This window comes from Mobula hypostoma, chromosome 5 (assembly GCF_963921235.1).
Source record: "Mobula hypostoma chromosome 5, sMobHyp1.1, whole genome shotgun sequence".
NCBI lineage: Eukaryota > Metazoa > Chordata > Chondrichthyes > Myliobatiformes > Myliobatidae > Mobula > Mobula hypostoma.
The window spans coordinates 194,725,242-194,745,134 of NC_086101.1; the positions used below are offsets into that span (position 1 = coordinate 194,725,242).

Below are 19,893 nucleotides of genomic sequence, written 5' to 3' on the forward strand. Positions count from 1 at the left end.
TGATGGATAGAGGTGAGTTCATGGAGGGATGGGGTGAGTTCATGGAGGGATGGGGATGGATAGGGATGAGTTCATGGAGAGATGATGATGGATAGGGTTGAGCTCATGGAGGGATGGGGATGGATAGGGATGAGTTCATGGAGGGATGGTGATGGATAGGGTTGAGCTCATGGAGGGATGGGGATGGATAGGGGTGAGTTCATGGAGGGATGGTGATGGATAGGGTTGAGCTCATGGAGGGATGGGGATGGATAGGGATGAGTTCATGGAGGGATGGTGATGCATAGGGTTGAGTTCATGGAGGGATGGTGATGGATAGGGGTGAGTTCATGGAGGGATGGGGTGAACAGGGTGAGTTCATGGAGGGATGGGGTGAGTTCATGGAGGGATGGTGATGGATAGGGGTGAAGTCATGGAGGGATGGAGGGTTGGGGTGAGTTCATGGAGGGATGGTGATGGATAGGGTTGAGCTCATGGAGGGATGGTGATTGATAGGGTTGAGTTCATGGAGGGATGGTGATGGATGGGGTGAGTTCATGGAGGGATGGTGATGGATAGGGGTGAGTTCATGGAGGGATGGGGTGAACAGGGGTGAGTTCATGGAGGGATGGGGTGAGTTCATGGAGGGATGGTGATGGATAGGGGTGAGGTCATGGAGGGATGGAGGGTTGGGGTGAGTTCATGGAGGGATGGTGATGGATAGGGTTGAGCTCATGGAGGGATGGTGATGGATAGGGTTGAGTTCATGGAGGGATGGTGATGGATGGGGTGAGTTCATGGAGGGATGGTGATGGATAGGGGTGAGTTCATGGAGGGATGGGGTGAACAGGGGTGAGTTCATGGAGGGATGGGGTGAGTTCATGGAGGGATGGTGATGGATAGGGGTGAGGTCATGGAGGGATGGAGGGTTGGGGTGAGTTCATGGAGGGATGGTGATGGATAGGGTTGAGCTCATGGAGGGATGGTGATGGATAGGGTTGAGTTCATGGAGGAATGGTGATGGATGGGGTGAGTTCATGGAGGGATGGTGATGGATAGGGTTGAGCTCATGGAGGGATGGAGGGTTGGGGTGAGTTCATGGAGGGATGGTGATGGATAGAGGTGAGTTCATGGAGGGATGGTGATGGATAGGGTTGAGCTCATGGAGGGATGGAGGGTTGGGGTGAGTTCATGGAGGGATGGTGATGGATAGGGTTGAGCTCATGGAGGGATGGTAATGGATAGGGGTGAGTTCATGGAGGGATGGTGATGGATAGGGGTGAGTTCATGGAGGATGGTGATGGATAGGGGTGAGTTCATGGAGGGATGGGGTGAACAGGGGTGAGGTCATGGAGGGATGTGTAAGCACTACAGGAGAAAATCTGCAGATGATGGAAATCCAGAGCAACACACACAAAATGTCGGAGGAACTCAGCAGGCAGCATCTGTGGAAATGATAAACTGTCGACGTTTTGGGCTGAGACCTTTCTTCAGTATGTGTGATGAAGACCTTACTACACCCTTCACAGGGTGTGGAAGCTAGTGTTTTGGAGAGGGGGTGATCGGAAGGAGGGAATGTGAATAGATCGAGAGGTGAGGAACGAGAAGGGAATGGAAGCTTTTGGATGGAGGGAGGAGGGACTGTGAGGTGGGCGGGGATGGGGAAGAAGGGGTGGTGGTGAATTTAATGTCCTCTCTCACCTCCCCTTTCTCCTTGAGTTTCGATATAATCAAGGGCGAGTTTCGAAGGCCTGTCATCAACACCAAGTTTTTTGGGGGGACCTGCCGGAAGGTCTTTGGCGAGGACACTCGGAACTATTATCGGCTTCCACAGAGCCTCCTCCGGTACACCTTCCAGGTATGGGGCTGGGGGTGAGGAGAGAGCCCTCGACCACGATCCCCCTCAATACAGCCCTGGGCCAGACCCAACCCATGCAGCCCCACCCTATCTGGCTGTGAATGGTGGGGACAACTCAACAAGTAATGGGGGAGAAGAGGTTCCAGATTAAGGCCGGACATCCCGTTGGCTACCAATTTCAATTCACCTTATTGGTTGCAATTTTACATGTCAGGCCATGGCCACCTCTCCTGCCACGATGAGGCCACACTCAGGTTGGGAAGCAACATCTCATATTCCATCTGGGTGCCATGCTGGCATGAATATTGATTTTCCCAACTTCTGGTGATTTCTGCCCCTCCTCTCTTTTTCCATTGCCCATTCTAGTTCCCATCTTACTCCTTCTCTTCTCCTCACCTCCCTCTGATTTCCCTCCTTCTTCCTTTACTCCCATGTCCATTCCCCTCTCCTATCAGATTCCTCCTTCTTCAGCGTTTACCTTTTACACCAATCACCTCCCAGCTTCTTACTTCATCCCCCTCCCACACCCACCTGGCTTCAGCCATCACCTTCTAGTTTATACAATTTCCTCTCTCCCGCTCCTTCTTAATCTGGTTTCTTCCCCCTTCCTTTCCATTCTCACACTAAAATATCAACAGTTAATTCCCCTCATAGATACTGCCTGACCTGCTGAGTTCCTCCAGCACATCATGTGTGTTGCTCTGGTCTGTGGCAATGAATTCCAGATTCACCACCCTCCAGCTAAATAAACTCCTCCTCACCTCTGTTCTAAATGATCATCCCTCTTTTCTGAGACTGTGCCCTCAGGTTCTAGTGTCATGGTCCAGTCCGTGAAGTCTGCGTTCCGGTTCACGGTCTGGTCCATAGACTCCAGACACCAGGTCTTCTGGCTGTCCCTTGTTTCAGTTGGACTTAATCATAGGCACCTGATGCTCGTCTTGAGACTGGGAATATAAGTGGTCCTGGGATCGAATGTGGGTGCTGGTTCATCTCATCGGTATCCTGTCCTCGCCTCTGTGGGGTATGTCAGGCCATCTTTGCCATTACCCTGCAGTTGGATCTGTCCCTTCCTGTCCTTGCTTCCGTTGAGTAAGCCAGGCCATCTTTGCTGTTACCCTGAGGCTGGACTGTTCCCTTCCCTGCCCCTTCCTTCTGAAGCCTTGCTCCGTAACCTGTGTCTGGGGCCTTGCTCCACAACCTGGTCAAGTTCTACCACCGGAGCGAGACCGGAGCCTTGCCGTGTCACGATAATGAACTATCTATCGTTGAGTTGGAACTGTCTCTGTGTCCACGCCTTTGCTAGGTAGGTCTGGCTGTTTGCTGCCACCTATTGTTGGGGACAGTCTCTATATCCATGCCTTCGCTAGATAGGTCCAGCCATTTGCTGCCACCTAGTGTTGGGGACTGTCTCTGTCCATGCCTTCGCTAGGTAGGTCCAGCTGTTTGCCGCTACCTAGTGTTGAGAACTGTCTCTGTCCATGCCTTCGCTAGGTAGGTCTGGCCATTTGCCACTACCTAGTGTTGGGTACCATCTTGTCGTGTTCAGCATTCTGTGTCGAGTCCTGGCCCTAAGTCCTGTTCCCAAGGAGGGTTCCCGGCTCTGTGTTCCATGTCCCTGTGTTCCTGTCTCACAAGTCCAAGGCTCCGTGTTCCCATGCTCTATGTTCCGAGGTTCCTGTCGTCCCAAGTCCAAGGTTCCGAGGTTCCTGACGTCCCAAGTCAAGGCTTCGTGTTCTCGTCCTGTCCATGTGCCTCATCATGTCCTCACCTCGAAGAACCCAAGCCATGTCCAGTCCTGTAGCCACATCATGTCCTCACCTAGTTCCAGGGTCCAAGCCCGAGTCAAGACCCAGGTTCTGGGTCCTTGTCCAGTCTCTGGCTCGGAGTCCAAGCCCAGGCTCCTAGTTCCCAGTTCTTTGTCCTGGTCCTGCTTGCCTAGCCGATGTCCTAGCCCAAGTCTGTGTTCTTGTCCCAGCTCCTAGACTGCATCCAGTCACGTCCCTAACTCTAGTCCTGTCCTGTTGCTAGTACTTCAGTGTCTGTGTCTTGCATTTGGGCCCACCATCAAGGCCCCCCTTGTGACATCTAGACTCTCCCACTACAGGAAACATCCTCCTCACATTCACTCTATTGAGGCCTTTTAATATTTGATAGGTTTCAGTGAGATTCTCCCCTCAATCCTCTAAACTCCACTGAGTACAGACCCAGAGCCAACAAACACTCCTCGTATGTTAACCCTTCAAATCCCAGAACAATTCTCATGAATCTCCTCTGGATCTTCTCCAATGCTAGCACATCTTTCCTTAGATAAAAGGCCCAAAACTTCCAAATATGGCCTGACCAATGCCTTGCAAAGCTTCAATATTTATTCGCAAAGAGATTAATAAGTTTGCCAAAGAACGTTTCCTTTCCTCAAACTCCACTGATGGAAACATCCTCTCTACCTCCACTCTCCTCTCCTTTCCTGCATCAGCTCATCACCAGCTTCCGAAGGGCAACTTACAAGGGGCAATTAGATGCTGGATCAGCCTGCAAAACCCTTGAATTAAATTAAAAAGTCACTCAGTGTCACACCTTGTGCCTGTAAATAACATCTCCTCCTCACTGACAATCAACACTGGTGCCCCTCCAGAATGTGTGTTTAGCCCACTGTCCCACTCTCTCTACACACACAACCGTACAGAATGTCTTAGCCCACTGTCCCACTCTCTCTTCACACACAACCGTACAGAATGTCCAGAATGTCTTAGCCCACTGTCCCACTCTCTCTACACACACAACTGTACAGAATGTCTTAGCCCACTGTCTCACTCTCTCTACACACACAACTGTACAGAATGTCTTAGCCCACTGTCTCACTCTCTCTACACACACAACTGTACAGAATGTCTTAGCCCACTGTCCCACTCTCTTGGCACACACAACTGTACGCTCACACAGGGTTGGAAAAAGCTGCAGAAAGTTGTAAACTCAGCCAGCTCGATCATGGGTACTGGCCTCTCCAGCACTGCGGACATCCTCAAAACGTGATGCCTCAAACAGGAGGCATCCATCACTAAAGACCCCCATCACACAGGACATGTCCTCCTCTCATTGCTACCATCAGGTAGGAGGCACAGGAGCCTGAAGACACACACTCAGTGTTTCAGGAACAGCTTCCACCATCAGATTTCTGAATGGACAATGAACCATGAACACTACCTCACTTCTTCTACTCTTATTTTGCACGTACATCTTCCCCTTCCCTCCACTAGCCTGCAGCTCCCCTTTGGGTAAGGAGTAGAACTTGCTTAGCCTCCCCTCCCTCCCCCCGCCCCCATCAGGGTCAGGTGTAGCCATGGGAGCAGGTGGTGGATGGTCGTACGAGCAGCCAGTGCAGATCACAAGTCCTGGTTATGCGACCACTAACAACAGGCTGACCATCTCTGAAGAGTATTGGTAATGGCTGGGGGGTCACCCGTCTTGTAAAGACACTGCCCAGAAGCAGGCAATGGCAAACCACTTGTGTAGAAACATTTGCCCAGAACAATCATGGTCATGGAAAGACCCTGGTCGCCCATGTCATGAGAATGATGACAGTTATATATATGATTATTATTACATATTGCTGTGTACTGCTGCTGCAAAACGTACTATTTGACAACCTACGCCAGTGATATTGAACCCGATTCTGATTGTAGCCCCCGGCCACCCTCAGGGTCGCTCGGCTCGCTGTCGTCTAGGGAAACAGCCCTCGGCCCCGCCAAACTGGGTAATTAGGTTTGTGTGGATGCTGTGTGAGGTACCCCACCCCGCCCAAATAACAGACAATACACCAGATACGATTAAATGATTTACAGTTTATAGATATTACTGGAACTATATAATTAAGAGAGAATAAAATATAAAAGGATAATAAAAGGTGCCACACTTATCAAAGTTCAATCTCTTCGTGCACAAACAGTTGGAGCTCAGGACTCTTCTTCTTCACCCTGCGACCCCTCGGACCACCTCGACTGGCCGCCTGGGACCAACAATTGTGGTCGACCAGACGCTCCACACGAGTCCATCTCCGTCTCCTCTCCTTGCGAATGCCCTCCTCGGGGTCCGAACCCGTTAGCGGACTCACAGCATCTGGTCCATCCTCTGTCTTTCTCTCCCGCCTTCTGCCCCAAAACCCCGCGCATACAGTATCTTCAAATACACCAAAAACATAACAACTATCCCAATTGGTTCATAACATCTTCTTATCAGTAACGCGATTCAACAAACTGCTAGCGGGAAGGACTTTTTCATTGTTTAACATAACAAAGAAGCATTCCCAAGTGTAACATAACAAAGAAGCTATTTTAATTAGCCTACACAGTAACATAAAAGACGAAACCCCCTTACATGATTATTCTGAGTGTGCCTTTCTGAGGTTGGAGGTGGTCTGGTTTAACCCTCGCACTCCTGGTTCCAGGTGCAGGTGAAGAATGATTTCAAGTTCCGAGCCTACCAGAGCAGTTGGTCCTACATGAAGGAGGAGAGAGGCTCGTTATCTGCCTCTGGTCGGAGCACTTTTTCCAGCTACAATGAGGCACACAACACGTTCAGAAACAAAAACAACCAGAAGTCAAAGGTATCCCCGAACACCCCCCCCCCCAACTCCCCTCACGATGCGAGAAGGAGGGATGTGCGGGGAATGGGATCGTGAATCCAGGCTGATCCACGAGGGGGAATCCCAGTGGGCTGGCCGGCGTTGTTTTGTCTCCGGACTGTGCCCCAGACTGTTCCAGGGTGAGCAGTCAGGGGTGCCGAAGGGATGTGGGTGGGGAAATGGAGGGAGGGGTGGGCTGAGCTGGAGAAGGGACCGCCGGTCACAGTCACCCTCTCCCTCACCACCCGCAGGAGCAGTTGTACCTGAACGTGGAGAACGAGGTGGAGGTGGCACAGTTCAGCAACGAGAGGCCGGACCAGCTGCCTTTACCAAGCGCTTTCCACCGTGAGCTGCTGCAGCTGCCCGCCGTCTACGAGCGGAACGCCTACCGCCGCCTCATCGAGCTCTACGGCAGCCACTACCTGCGGCGCGGCAGCCTCGGCGGCCGCTACCGGCTGCTCTTCCTCGTTGACAAGGATCGACTCAGCAAATCAGGTGGGGACCGTGATACCCGCCCCTCTACCTCACCTTCCCCAGATTCCGACCCTCAGCCCTCACCTCGCCCTTCATCCCCCACACCTCCCTTCTGACCTTCTCTCCGCTCCCTTCCCCCCTTCCCCCCTTTCCCCCACCTCTCGGCTGGTCCCGTGGCTCCTGAAATCCAGCAAGAGCCGGGGGAAGTTCGGAGAGGGGAGGTAGTGCCGAGGCTGAGGACGCCTCTGTGGAGGAGATCAGCGTGCCTCAGCATATCTGTGGCCTGAAACAGAGATCAGGGGCCACAAGAGGAGGGGGAGGAGGATTTACCCCCAGGAAAGGCTGTAGCTGCAGAGTATGTCCCCTCAGAGCTGGAGGATAGCTCTGTTGTACAGGGACCTCTTTGTGGGGTGGCATCTCCTGAACGCTCGTCCCCTGGGCTGGTGAGAGGCACCACAGTGGAGGAGTGGTGGGGAGGCTGCCAACTCAGAGCGCATATTCCCCTGGGTGAGGCTAAGCCCTGTAGAACAGGGTCACCTGTGGGATTGGTCCCAGATGGTTGCCTCAATTGAGGCCATGCCCTGCCGAGGAGGGACTTGTCTACGAGGGGAATCCTGGATCACCGTCCCGTGCAGCCACCCGGCTGCTGGAGTGCGTCCAAGGGTTGAGGAGGTTGGGGCCTCTCCCAGTGCTGTTTCCCAGGGAGGGTGACAAGGGTGTGGAGATGGGCACGGCCCAGCAAGCTCATATACTGGCTCTGGGTTCTGGATCCAGCGGCGACAGGGCCTCCCTCTTTCACTGGTCCTGGGGATGTTAGAGCCTGTGGTTGGGTCTCCTGTTAGGGCCATGGTGAGGAGTGAGATGGTCACGCCCGGTACAGACAATGACTGCTTGGAGGGTGACGAGGGCAGTCAATGCGGCGAGGAGGAAGAGGAGAACTCTTCTGAAGCTGAGGGGACAGACTTCCTCGACCCCAGCACCGAGTCACAGCCCTTCTCTGTGGAGGAGACCCGACAATTTGTGAGGGATTACTGGCCCAGTTGGCCACTGATCGCTGGTCAGGTCTGGGAGAAGTCGTCCAGTCGATCTGGGAGGAGAGGGTATCGTAGGCGACCCGTAACGAGAGGCACCAGTTTAAGAGACTCCTGGAATCCCTGGAGAAGACGAGAGGCCTCGAAGGAGAGCTCCCCTCCTCCTTCCAGGGACTCTGGTGAGGGGTTTCAATGAAGCATCATGAAGTTCAATGTGGCGACCCTTAACATCAATGGTAGTAGGAGGAGCTCTCCACAGATTCCTTCATCTCTCTGTCTGCCGGGATGGGGGATAGGCGGTGAGCTTCATATAGGAAATGCGCACCGTTCCCTGAGACGAATCCACCCGGCCCCTAGAATGGTGGGGGTGGGGGGTCCACATAAGTCACCTCAGCTCCACTTCCAACGGCATGGCCATCTTGTTGGCCCCCTTTTTCCAGCCTGGGACTTTGCAGGTTTTGCAACTTGTGCTAGGCTGTCTGCTTCACCTCGCCGTGCGTCAGGACGGCGTACCAATGCACTTTGTCAATGCGTATGCCCCTGAGCTGCGCCTGGTACTGAGAGGAGTCTTCTTTGCTGTGGTCGATAGATCAGAGCGAGTGTGTAACCATGGGGGGGGGGCGTGATTTTAACTGTACCCTCGAGGAAAGGGATCTCACCGGCCCTCAGGCTGGCTGAGCATCGGGGCGGCTGCCCCGGGAGCAGGCGGTCTCACTGGCTTGGTCAATGTCTGGCGGAGTCTTCACCTTGACCTCTGCTTTCCTAAGGAGCTGCAGAGAGGATGGAAGTTCGTGGATCAACCAACTCTCTATCTCCCGGGTGTCGGCCGCCCCCATGCGGCCGGTTGCCTGCTCGGACCACCACCTGGTGTGGCAGAGCTGAATGCACTGCCCGCACGGGTGGGATCCGCGTACTGGTATCTCAACAACCGGCTGCAGGATGATGGGGTGGTAACTTGGATGAGTAAGTATGCAGATGATACTAAGATAGGTGGAATTGTGGATAATGAAGTAGGTTTTCAAAGCTTGCAGAGAGATTTAGGCCAGTTAGAAGAGTGGGCTGAAAGATGGCAGATGGAGTTTAATGCTGATAAATGTGAGGTGATACATTTCTGTAGGACTAATCAAAATAGGACATACATAGTAAATGGTAGGGCATTGAGGAATGCAGTAGAACAGAGGGATCTAGGAATAATGGTGCATAGTTCCCTGAAGGTGGAATCTCATGTGGATAGGGTGGTGAAGAAAGCTTTTGGTTTGCTGGCCTTTATAAATCAGAGCATTCAGTATAGCAGTTGGGATGTAATGTTAAAATTGTACAAGACATTGGTAAGGCTAAGTTTGGAGTATTGTGTACAGTTCTGGTCACCGAATTATAGGAAAGATGTCAACAAAATCGAGAGAGTACAGAGGAGATTTACTAGAATGTTACCTGGATTTCAGCACCTAAGTTACACAGAAAGGTTGAACAAGTTGGGTCTTTATTCTTTGGAGCGTAGAAGGTTGAGGGGGGACTTGATAGAGGTATTTAAAATTTTGAGGGGGATAGATAGAGTTGACGTGGATAGGCTTTTTCCATTGAGAGTGGGGGAAATTCAAACAAGAGGACATGAGTTGAGAGTTAAAGGGCAAAAGTTTAGGGGTAACATGAGGGGGAACTTCTTTACTCAGAGAATGGTAGCTGTGTGGAACGAGCTTCCAGCAGAAGTGATAGAGGCAGGTTTGATCTTGTCATTTAAAAAAAAAATTGGATAGGTATATGGACAGGAAAGGAATGGAGGGTTATGTGTTGAGTGCAGGTCGGTGGGACTAGGTGAGAGTAAGAGTTCGGCACGGACTAGAAGGGCTGAGATGGTCTGTTTCCGTGCTGTAATTGTTATATGGTTATATGGACAGCCGCTCTGGGATTCGTTCCAGCTGTTCTGGAGTCCTGGCAGGAGGAGCGGGGGAGTGTGGCTCTGGTGGGATGCGGGCAAGGCTCACATTCTGCCAGGAATATGCACACGGCTCGACCATGCGGCGGATGTCCGGGATCGATCATCTCGAGAAAGAGCTGGTCGACCTGGAGACCCAGCTGGGATCCAGCTACTTTGGGATGAGTGCCAGTGGAGGGAGGAAACGCCGAGGTACCTGCAGCTTGAGCGGTCCCGAGGCGCTTACGTGAGGTCGTGGGGGCAGGTTCCCATGGCAGGGGAGTCCAGGACAAGAGGGCATGACTTCAGGATTGATGGACGTCCATTCAGAACAGATTTGCAGAGAAATTACTTTAGTCAGAGGGTGGTAAATCTGTGGAAATTGTTGCCATGAGTGGCTGTGGAGACCAAGTCACTGGGTGCATTTAAGGCAGAGATAGATAAGGTTCTTGATTAGCCAGGGCATCAAAGGGTATGGGGAGAAGGCAAGGGAGTGGGGATGACTGGAAGAATTGGATCAGCCCATGATTGAATGGCGGAGCAGACTCAATGGGCCGAATGGCCTACTTCTGCTCCTATATCTTATGGTCTTATGCAGGATCTGGACCACACCTCGCTCTTCGGGGAGGGGTGTCCGCAGGCAGCTAGTGGCAGAGGATGAGAATTATGGCGGACGTCCATTCCTTTTCTGAGGGTCAATTCTAGCCGGACCCGTGCAGTGAGGATGCACGCAGGGCTCTGTGGGAGGACTTGCTGAGTGTCAGCCCTCGGTGACCAGTGCACTCCACCAGCTACAGAGAGGCAAGTCCCCGGGACCAGATGGGTTATCCATGGAGTTTCTCCAGGCCTTCTGGGACATCCTGGGGGCTGATCATGCAGGGGTATTGGGGGAGAGCATGGTGAAGGGTGAGATGCCCCTCTCTTGGCGCAGAGCAGTCATGGTCCTGCTGCCAAAGAAGGAAGATCTCCGTAGACTACAGAATTGACACCCAGTATCCCTCCTCTGCGCGGAGTGCAAGATTCACATTGGGTACTGATCGGGGTGGATTACTTCAGCTAGCACGGAGGCGATGGCCAATGGTCTGGGCTCCGTGCGAGCTGATGTAGTCCACCCTGATCAATCCTACACGGTCCCAGGGCGTTCAATCCAGGACAATATTCACTTTGGCCAGGATTTCACCTACTTGTGCCGAGAGGCTGGTCTGTCAGTTATTTTTCTCTCCCTTGCCCAAGAGAAAGAAAATTGCACAGAAAATATGGAGATTCTGCAGAGAGATATAGAGAGGTTACATGAGTGGGCAAGGGTCTGGCAGATGGAGTACAATGTTGGTAAATGCAAGGTCACCCACTTTGGAAGGAAAAATGGAAGAGCAGATTATTATTTAAATAGTAAAAAATTGCAACGTGCTGTTGTGCTGAGGGACTTGGGAGTGCTTGTGCACGAATCACAAAAGGTTGGTTTGCAGGAGCTGCAGGCAAATGGGATGTTGGCCTTCATTGCTGGAGGGATTGAATTTAACAGCGGGGAGGTTATACTGCAACTGTACAGGGTACTGGTGAGACCACACCTGGAGTACTGTGTGCAGGTCTGGTCTCCTTATTTGAGGAAAGATATACTGATTTTGGAGGCAGTGCAGAGGAGGTTCACCAGGTTGATTCCAGAGATGAGGGGGAGATTGGGTCACCTGGGACTGAACTCGCTGGAATTCAGAAGAATGAGAGGAGATCTCATAGAAGCATATAAAATTATGAAAGGGATAGGTACGATAGAGGCAGGAAAGTTCCCACTGGTGGGTGAGACTAGAACTAGGGGACATAACCTCAAGATTCGGGGGAGTAGATTTAGGACAGAGGTGAGGAGGAACTGCTTTTCCCGGCGATTGGTGCATCTGTGGAATTTCTCTGCCCAATGAATCAGTGGAAGCTACCTCAGTGAATATATTTAAGACAGCGTTGGATTGATTTTTACATAATCGGGGAATTAAGGGTTATGGGGAAAAGGCAGGTAGGTGGAGATGAGTCCACGGTCAGATCAGCCATGATCTTATTGAATGGCAGGGAAGGCTCGATGGGCCAGATGGCCGACTCCTGCTCCTATTTCTTGTGTTTTTATTTGATAGGCTGGACCACGAGTACCTTTTTGGGACTCTGCAAGTATTCGGGCTTAGTTTGACTGTTGTACACTGCTGGGGAGTGCCTTGTTAAGATTAATGGGTCCGTGACAGCACCCTTGTGCTTTGGGAGGGGTTGCGCCAGGGGTACCCCATGTCGGGGCAGCTGTACTCCGTCTGCATGAAGGTCATCCTTTTGGTTTATGCCAATGACATTCTCCTCATGGTCACCGACCCGGCTGACTTCCAGAGGGTGCAGGACTGCCAGCAGATCTTCTCGGCCGTGTCCTCTGCGAGGAGAGCACAGGCCTCATGGCGGATCAGTGGCAGGTGGACTCCCTACCAGAGGGGTTTAGGCCATTTGCGAGAAGCAGCACGCACCCCCTCTACTTGGGGGTCTACCTGAGCTCGACAGAGGAGGCCTGGCCGACAAACTGGCGGGAGATGGAGACAAAGATCTCTGCCTAGCTGGGACACTGGGCAGGCCTCCTCCACGTGATCTCGTACCGGGGGGGTTGGGGTGGGGTGCTTTATTGATCAATCAGCTGGTTGCCCACTTGACATGGTACCGGCTGATTACTTTAGTCCCGCCCACTTCTTTTGTCCAGGACCGGAAGAGGCTGGCGGGCACCTTCTGGGGCAATAGGAGGCGGTGGGTCTCTGCTGCGGTCCCGAGACTTGCGACTTGGAGGGCAGCCAGTCCGTGACACTCCGAAGTGTTTCTTGTACGGTCTGCTCCTGCACGCCTTCCACTTCCTCGCCTTTGTCTGCCGACCGGACTCACCTTGGCATTCCGTGTTACCACCTGGCAGTGGAGGAGGCCCCCAGTGGAAGTTTCTTTATGCAGGGGTCCTTCCCATGTACCTTGGGGGCCTGGGTGGAAGGTGATGCACCGAGCAGTACCGTACAACAGGTTGACTGACACCCCGTCCACCTGTCCGTTCTGTGGCCAGGAGGAGTTGGTGTACTACGCCCATATGGAGTGTGAGAGGTTGCAGCCCCTGTGAGTATCTGAAGGGGCAGCTCCTGAGGTTCCGGTTGCATTTCAGTCCCGCGCTCCCCGTCTACAGGCACCCAGTTTGGAAGGGGGTGGGTCATGAGGAGGATCTCCTGGTGGCCATTCACGGGTCCAGGCGGTGGAAGGCAGAGGGTGCTGCTCGGGCTGACTGCCTGCCCCTTTCTCGAGGATACCTCCGTGCCTGGCTGTCCTTGGAGAGGAAGCAAGTGGTCGCAGCGGGCACATTGGGAGATTTCCCCACGGTGTACACGGTTTTATAGACGGTAGTAATCATATTTTAATTTGAGTATATTCACTGAAAATATTGAATGTCTTACCTTGTGTATTTGTGTTGTAAATAAACATTATAGTTTTGTAATAAAAAAAGAATAGAACCGTCGTCTGTGGGTTTTCGGAGAGGTGAGCCCCCATGTTGGCAGAGGTGGGGTCTCATGTTGGCAGAGGTGTGTGTCTCATGTTGGCAGAAGTGAGCCCTCACGTTGGCAGAGGTGGGGTCTCATGTTGGCAGAGGTGCGAGTCTCATGTTGGCAGAAGTGAGCCCTCACGTTGGCAGAAGTGAGCCCTCACGTTGGCAGAGGTGGGGTCTCATGTTGGCGGAGGTGTGTGTCTCATGTTGGCAGAGGTGGGGTCTCACGTTGGCAGAGGTGAGCCCTCATGTTGGCAGAGGTGTGGGTCTCACGTTGGCAGAGGTGCGAGTCTCATGTTGGCAGAAGTGAGCCCTCACGTTGGCAGAGGTGGGGTCTCATGTTGGCAGAGGTGTGTGTCTCACGTTGGCAGAGGTGTGTGTCTCACGTTGGAAGAGGTGTGTGTCTCATGTTGGCAGAGGTGTGTCTCACGTTGGCGGAGGTGTGTGTCTCACGTTGGAAGAGGTGTGTGTCTCATGTTGGCAGAGGTGAGCCCTCATGTTGGCAGAGGTGTGGGTCTCGAGGGCTCTCCCACCCTCACTTGTACGATTGGATGGATCTGCTGTGGCTCACAAAGTAGCCTTTCTTCCGCAGGGATCACGAAGGAGGATATGAAGAAATGCTCACAGACCTCCGTCAACCTGTTCATCATCAAGTACAGCAGCGGGAAGTGCAGAGAATACCAGAACGCTCTGCAGACTGCCTTAGGTAAGGGCCACCCCGCCTGCAAGTACCTGCCTGCCCACGGTGACAGACGCCCCCCGGGGCTGATCACTGTCACTGAAGAAACCAGCTTTCCCTTCATCTCCACAGGGCCACAGAAACAGGTCATTCAGCCCATCTGATCCATGCTCGTCTGGTCTTATGCCTCGTCCCATCGACCTGCACGTGGACCACAGCTGCCCATACCCCTCCATCCATGTACTTCTCTTAAATGTTGAAATCAAACCCACATCCACACTTCCTCTGGCAGCTAGATCCACACTCTCACCTCCCTCTGAGTGAAAAGGTTCCCCTTAGACAGTTCACCTTTCACCTTTAACCCAAGACCTCTAGTTCTCGTCTCACCCAATCTGAGTGGAAAAAGCCTGCTTGCATTTACCCTATCTATACCCCGTATAATTTTGTAATGCTCTATCAAATCTCCCCACAATCTTCTACGCTTCAGGGAGTACAGTCCTAACCTATTCAACCTTTCCCGATAACTCAGGACACATCCGTTTCTCTGCACTCTTTCAAACTGGTTGATATCTTTCCGGTGTGCTGGTGACTAAAACTGCACACACTACTGCAAATTAGGTCTCACCCATGTCTACTCCAACTTCAGCATAACGTTCCAACTCCTGTATTCAATACCATGGGTTTCTGACATCCACAGTTCACTCGCTTTGTGATCCGCTTCTCTTCTTGGGTGGGTCTTCCTCCAATCTGCGGTTCGGGTTGTAGAGTGCAATAGCACAGAAACAGGCCATTCAGCCCATCTAAACCACGCCCACCGTAGTATTCTCCCTGATAGTCCCAGCCTCTGCTTATAGCTCATTCCTCTGCAAGCCCCTCCCCTCCCTGAACCAGAAAGGGAGGGGGAAGAAGCCAGAGTAGGGTGAGGGGACGGGAAGGAGGTCAAGCTGGCAGGTGATAGGTGAGACCAACCGAGGAGGGGAGGGGGATGAAGTAAGGAGCTGGGAGGTGATAGGTGGAAGGGGGTAAATGGCTGAAAAAGAAGGAAATCTGATAGGAGAGAACAGTGGAGCATGGGACAAAGGGAAGGAGGAGGGGAACCAGAGGTGATAGGCAGGTGAAGAGAGGTGCACTGCAGGTAGACAGTAAAGAAGACTGGAAAATGAAGGGTATTCAGCCTCAAGATCCCTTGGCTGACCATCCTTATCAGGGCACAGACTGTTGGAGGACAGAGTCTGGGCTTGACCTGTCCCCATGGCCATCTTCTCACATCACATCATATCCATTACTGTCTGATCTTCTCACATCACATCATATCCATTACTGTCTGATCTTCTCACATCACATCATATCCATTACTGTCTGATCTCCTCACATCACATCATATCCATTACTGTCTGATCTCCTCACATCACATCATATCCATTACTGTCTGATCTCCTCACATCATATCCATTACTGTCTGATCTTCTCACATCATATCATATCCATTACTGTCTGATCTCCTCACATCACATCATATCCATTACTGTCTGATCTCCTCACATCACATCATATCCATTACTGTCTGATCTCCTCACATCACATCATATCCATTACTGTCTGATCTCCTCACATCACATCATATCCATTACTGTCTGATCTTCTCACATCATATCCATTACCTTCTGATCTTCTCACATCATATCCATTACCTTCTGATCTTCTCACATCACATCATATCCATTACTGGCTGATCTTCTCACATATCATATCCATTACTGTCTGATCTTCTCACATCACATCATATCCATTACTGTCTGATCTCCTCACATCACATCATATCCATTACTGTCTGATCTCCTCACATCACATCATATCCATTACCTTCTGATTTGGTGAACTGCTCAAGTTCAAGTTTATTGCAATATAACTGTACAAACAAACAAACGAAACACAATCCTCCAGACCACAGTGCACCCACAATACATATGAAACAAAGTATTACCATTAATAAGTTAATAAATATTGTGGCTCTCTGGGGGCGGGGAGGTGGGGTCGACAGCCCCACCCTAGCATTCCAAGTGGCCAGCGTTACTTAAATTAAAGGCATCTGTTAGTCTTGCGAGACCGCGGATCTGTGCCTGGAAAGTCTTCACTCTCCAGGGTGCAGGCCTGGGCAAGGTTGTATGGAAGACCAGCAGTTGCCCATGCTGCAAGTCTCCCCTCTCCATGACACCGATGTTGTCCAAGAGAAGGGCATTAGGACCCAGCTTGGCACCAGTGTTGTCGCAGGGCAATATGTGATTAAGTGCCTTGCTCAAGGACACAACACGTTGCCTCGGCTGGGGCTCGAGCTCATGACCTTCAGGTCGCTAGTCCAATGCCTTAACCACTTGGCCACGTGCCCACTTACTTACTGTTCTTGTTTTAAAATGCTATTGTGGGATTATGGTGGGATGTTGAAGTTCATTTATTGTTACAATTTAGCTCGGGTTATACAGTCATGTGTATTTGTAAGCACCCTGACTGTAACCGGCGTGTGTAATAATCCCCTCCCCTATCTATATGTGACTGGGGGGAAGGGTATAGGGTATTTCCCTGGGTCCTAGTGCCCTGTCAGGTTTTTATACTTGTCGCAATAAAAACGTCAGTTGAGATAAACAAGGTGTTCTCGTCTGGCATCGTGGACCGAATGCTTACCACAATATAATTCAAAATGCGTGTAGTGTATAGCACAGGTAAACAGTAAATCCTCTCACAATATAAAGACTATAGTGAACTGTTAGGTCAGAAGAAAAGATCATCGGCTGCAGTTTACCATCACTGCCGGACTTGTATGTGTCCAGGACAAGGAAAAGACAGGAAAAGTCATTGTGGACACAACGCACCCTGCAAACTGCCTCTTCCAAAAGCTCCCTTCTGGAAAGTTCTACAGGGCTATTAAAACAAAAACCGCACCATCTTAAAAGTTTATTTCTCCAGACAGTTCATCTGATCAACTGTTGTAGTTAACACCCCACCCCCTCTATCCAATCTCCTGCCTTCTCCCCATATCCCTTCATGCCCTGACCAAGCAAGAATCTATCAACCTCTACTTTAAAAATACATGAAGGCTTGACCTCTATAGCTGCCTGTGGTTAAGAATTCCACAGACTTACCACTCTCTGGCTAAAGAAATTCCCCCTCATTTCCATTCTAAAAGAACGTCCCTCTATTCTGAGACTGTGTCCTCTGTTCGTAGACTCTCCCACCATGGGAAACATCCACCCCGTCAAGGCCTTTTGCCATTCTTCTGAACTCTAGTGAATACAGGCCCAGAGCCATCAGACGCTCTTCAAATGACAAGCCTGTGGCAAAATTTCCACAGGTTCACCACTCTCTGGCTAAAGAAATTCCTCCTCATCTATGTTCTAAAAGGAGACTCCTGTAGTTTCAGGCTGTGTCCTCCACCATAAGAAACATCTTCTACACATCCACTCTGTCAAGGCCTTTCATCATTCGATAGGATTCAATGAGGTTACCCCTCATTCTTCTGAATTTCAGAGACCTCATCCTCAATGATTGACTCCAACATCTTCCCAACCACGGAACCAGTGAGATTAGACTAACTGGCCAATAGTTTCCTTTCTTCTGCCTCTCTCCCTTCTTGAAGAATGGAGTAACATTTGCAATGTTCCTGTCTTCAGGAACCATTACAGAATCCAAAGGTTCTTGAACGATAATTACTAATGCCTCCACAAACTCTTCAGCCACCTCTTTTAGAACCCTGGAGTGTACATCATCGGCTCCGGGTGACCTATCTACCTTCAGACCTCTTAGTTTCCCAAGAACCTACTCGCTAGTTATGGCAACTTCACACAACCCATGACCCCGGATACCCGGAACTTCCACCATACTGTTAGTGTCTTTCGCAGTGAAGACTGATGCAAAACAGTTATTCAATTCATCCACCATTTCATTGTCCCCCACTACTAACTCTCCAGCATTATTTTCCAGTAGCCCAATATCCACTCTCACATCTCTTTTAATCTTTCCAACAACATGCTTCTTTCAATTTTGTATGGATTACAGCTCAGCAAAACATGCTGGACTGTCTCTGGACTACCACAGTCACATAATCCAGTTGGATGTTTTCCTATTATCTTTAAATAATAGTTTAGCCCACAATTCCCCAACCTATGTCTTGTAAATTTCACCATATCTCTACAACTTAAAAGGTAACAGTCTGAGACCTTTTTAACTAGTGGGTGACTAGAAAAATAATGCCTGCCCCTTAATTCTCCTGTTAATTTTCCAATCCTCCTGCCACTTCTCTATTCCTTTTTTAATCCTACTTCTCAATTCCGCCCTGCCTAGGGGAACTCTAATTTCTACTTGCCTGCTCTGTGACGCAGGGTTAACGACAGAATTCTTAGCAGTGTGGAGGCAGAGAGATCATGATGTCCGTGTTCATAGATCCCACAAAGTTGACAGGGTTATTAAGAAGCCTAATGATGTGTTTGCCTTCATTAGTCAGGAGACTGAGTTCAAGAGACGTGAGGTAATGTTGCAGCTCTGTAAAACCTTGGTTAGACCACACCATACTTGTTGCTGCCTTCAGGTAGAAGGTACAGGAGCCTCAGGACTCACACCACCAGGTTCAGGTACAGTTACTACCTCCCAACCATCAGGCTCTTGAACACAAGAGAATAGATACACTCATTCTGTTGAGATGTTCCCACAACCAATGATCTCACATCTCATTGTGTTCAGTTCTGGCCGCCTCATGAAAGGAAGGATGTGGAAGCTTTTGAGAGGGTGCAGAGGAGATTTGCCAGGATTAGAGAGCATGCTTTTTGAGAACAGAGTGAGTGAGTTAGGGCTTTTCTCTTGGAATGAAGGAGGATGAGAGGTGACTTGATGGTAAAAGGCATAGAGAGATTAGACAGCCAGAGACTTTTTCCCAGAGTGGCATAATTATAAAGTGATTGGAGGGAAGTAGAGACATTTTATTTATACAGAGCGGTGGGTTGTGTGGTACCAATCCTCACAGCGTGACACTCACCCTCTACAACTTCCCAGTGTAACCTTCCCTCTCTACACCCCTCCAGTGTGACCCTCACTCTCTACACCCTCCCAGTGTGACCCTCCCTCTCTACACCCCTCCCAGTGTGACCCTCACTCTCTACACCCTCCCAGTGTGACCCTCCCTCTCTACACCCTCCCAGTGTGACCCTCCCTCTCTACACCCTCCCAGTGTAACGCTCCCTCTCTACACCCTCCCACAGTGTAATCCTCCCTCACTACACCCTCCCAGTGTGACCCTCCCTCTCTACACCCCTCCAGTGTGACCGTCCCTCCCTACACCCCCCACTGTGACCCTCCCTCTCTACACCCTCCCAGTGTGACCCGACCTCTCTACACCCTCCCAGTGTGACCCTCCCTCTCTACACTCCTCCCAGTGTGACCCTCCCTCTCTACACCCTCCCAGTATAACCCACCCTCTCTACACCCTCCCACAATGTAACCCTCCCCCACTACACCTTCCCAGTGTGACCCTCCCTCTCTACACCCCTCCCAGTGTGACCCTCCCTCTCTACACCCCCCACAGTGTGACCCTCCCTCTCTACACCCTCCCAGTGTGACCCGACCTCTCTACACCCTCCCAGTGTGACCCTCCCTCTCTACACCCCTCCCATGTGTGACCCTCCCTCTCTACACCCTCCCAGTGTGACCCTCCCTCTCTACACCCCTCCCAGTGTGACCCTCCCTCTCTACACCCTCCCAGTGTAACCCTCCCTCTCTACACCCTCCCACAGTCTGACCTTCCCTCTCTACACCCCTCCCAG

The 19,893-nt window shown here is 51.2% G+C and overlaps 1 protein-coding gene across 2 annotated transcripts in view; it reads left to right on the forward strand.

Annotated features, from left to right (window-relative positions):
* Positions 1-19,893, forward strand: part of LOC134347263 (complement component C7-like) — a 76,568-nt gene that overhangs the window by 13,393 nt on the left and 43,282 nt on the right. For both annotated transcript variants that reach the window (XM_063049637.1, XM_063049638.1), the window contains exons 6-9: positions 1,699-1,837; positions 6,279-6,437; positions 6,707-6,950; positions 14,000-14,113. In XM_063049637.1, coding sequence (XP_062905707.1) covers positions 1,699-1,837; positions 6,279-6,437; positions 6,707-6,950; positions 14,000-14,113 — 656 coding nt within the window. The remainder of the gene's footprint in view (positions 1-1,698; positions 1,838-6,278; positions 6,438-6,706; positions 6,951-13,999; positions 14,114-19,893) is intronic.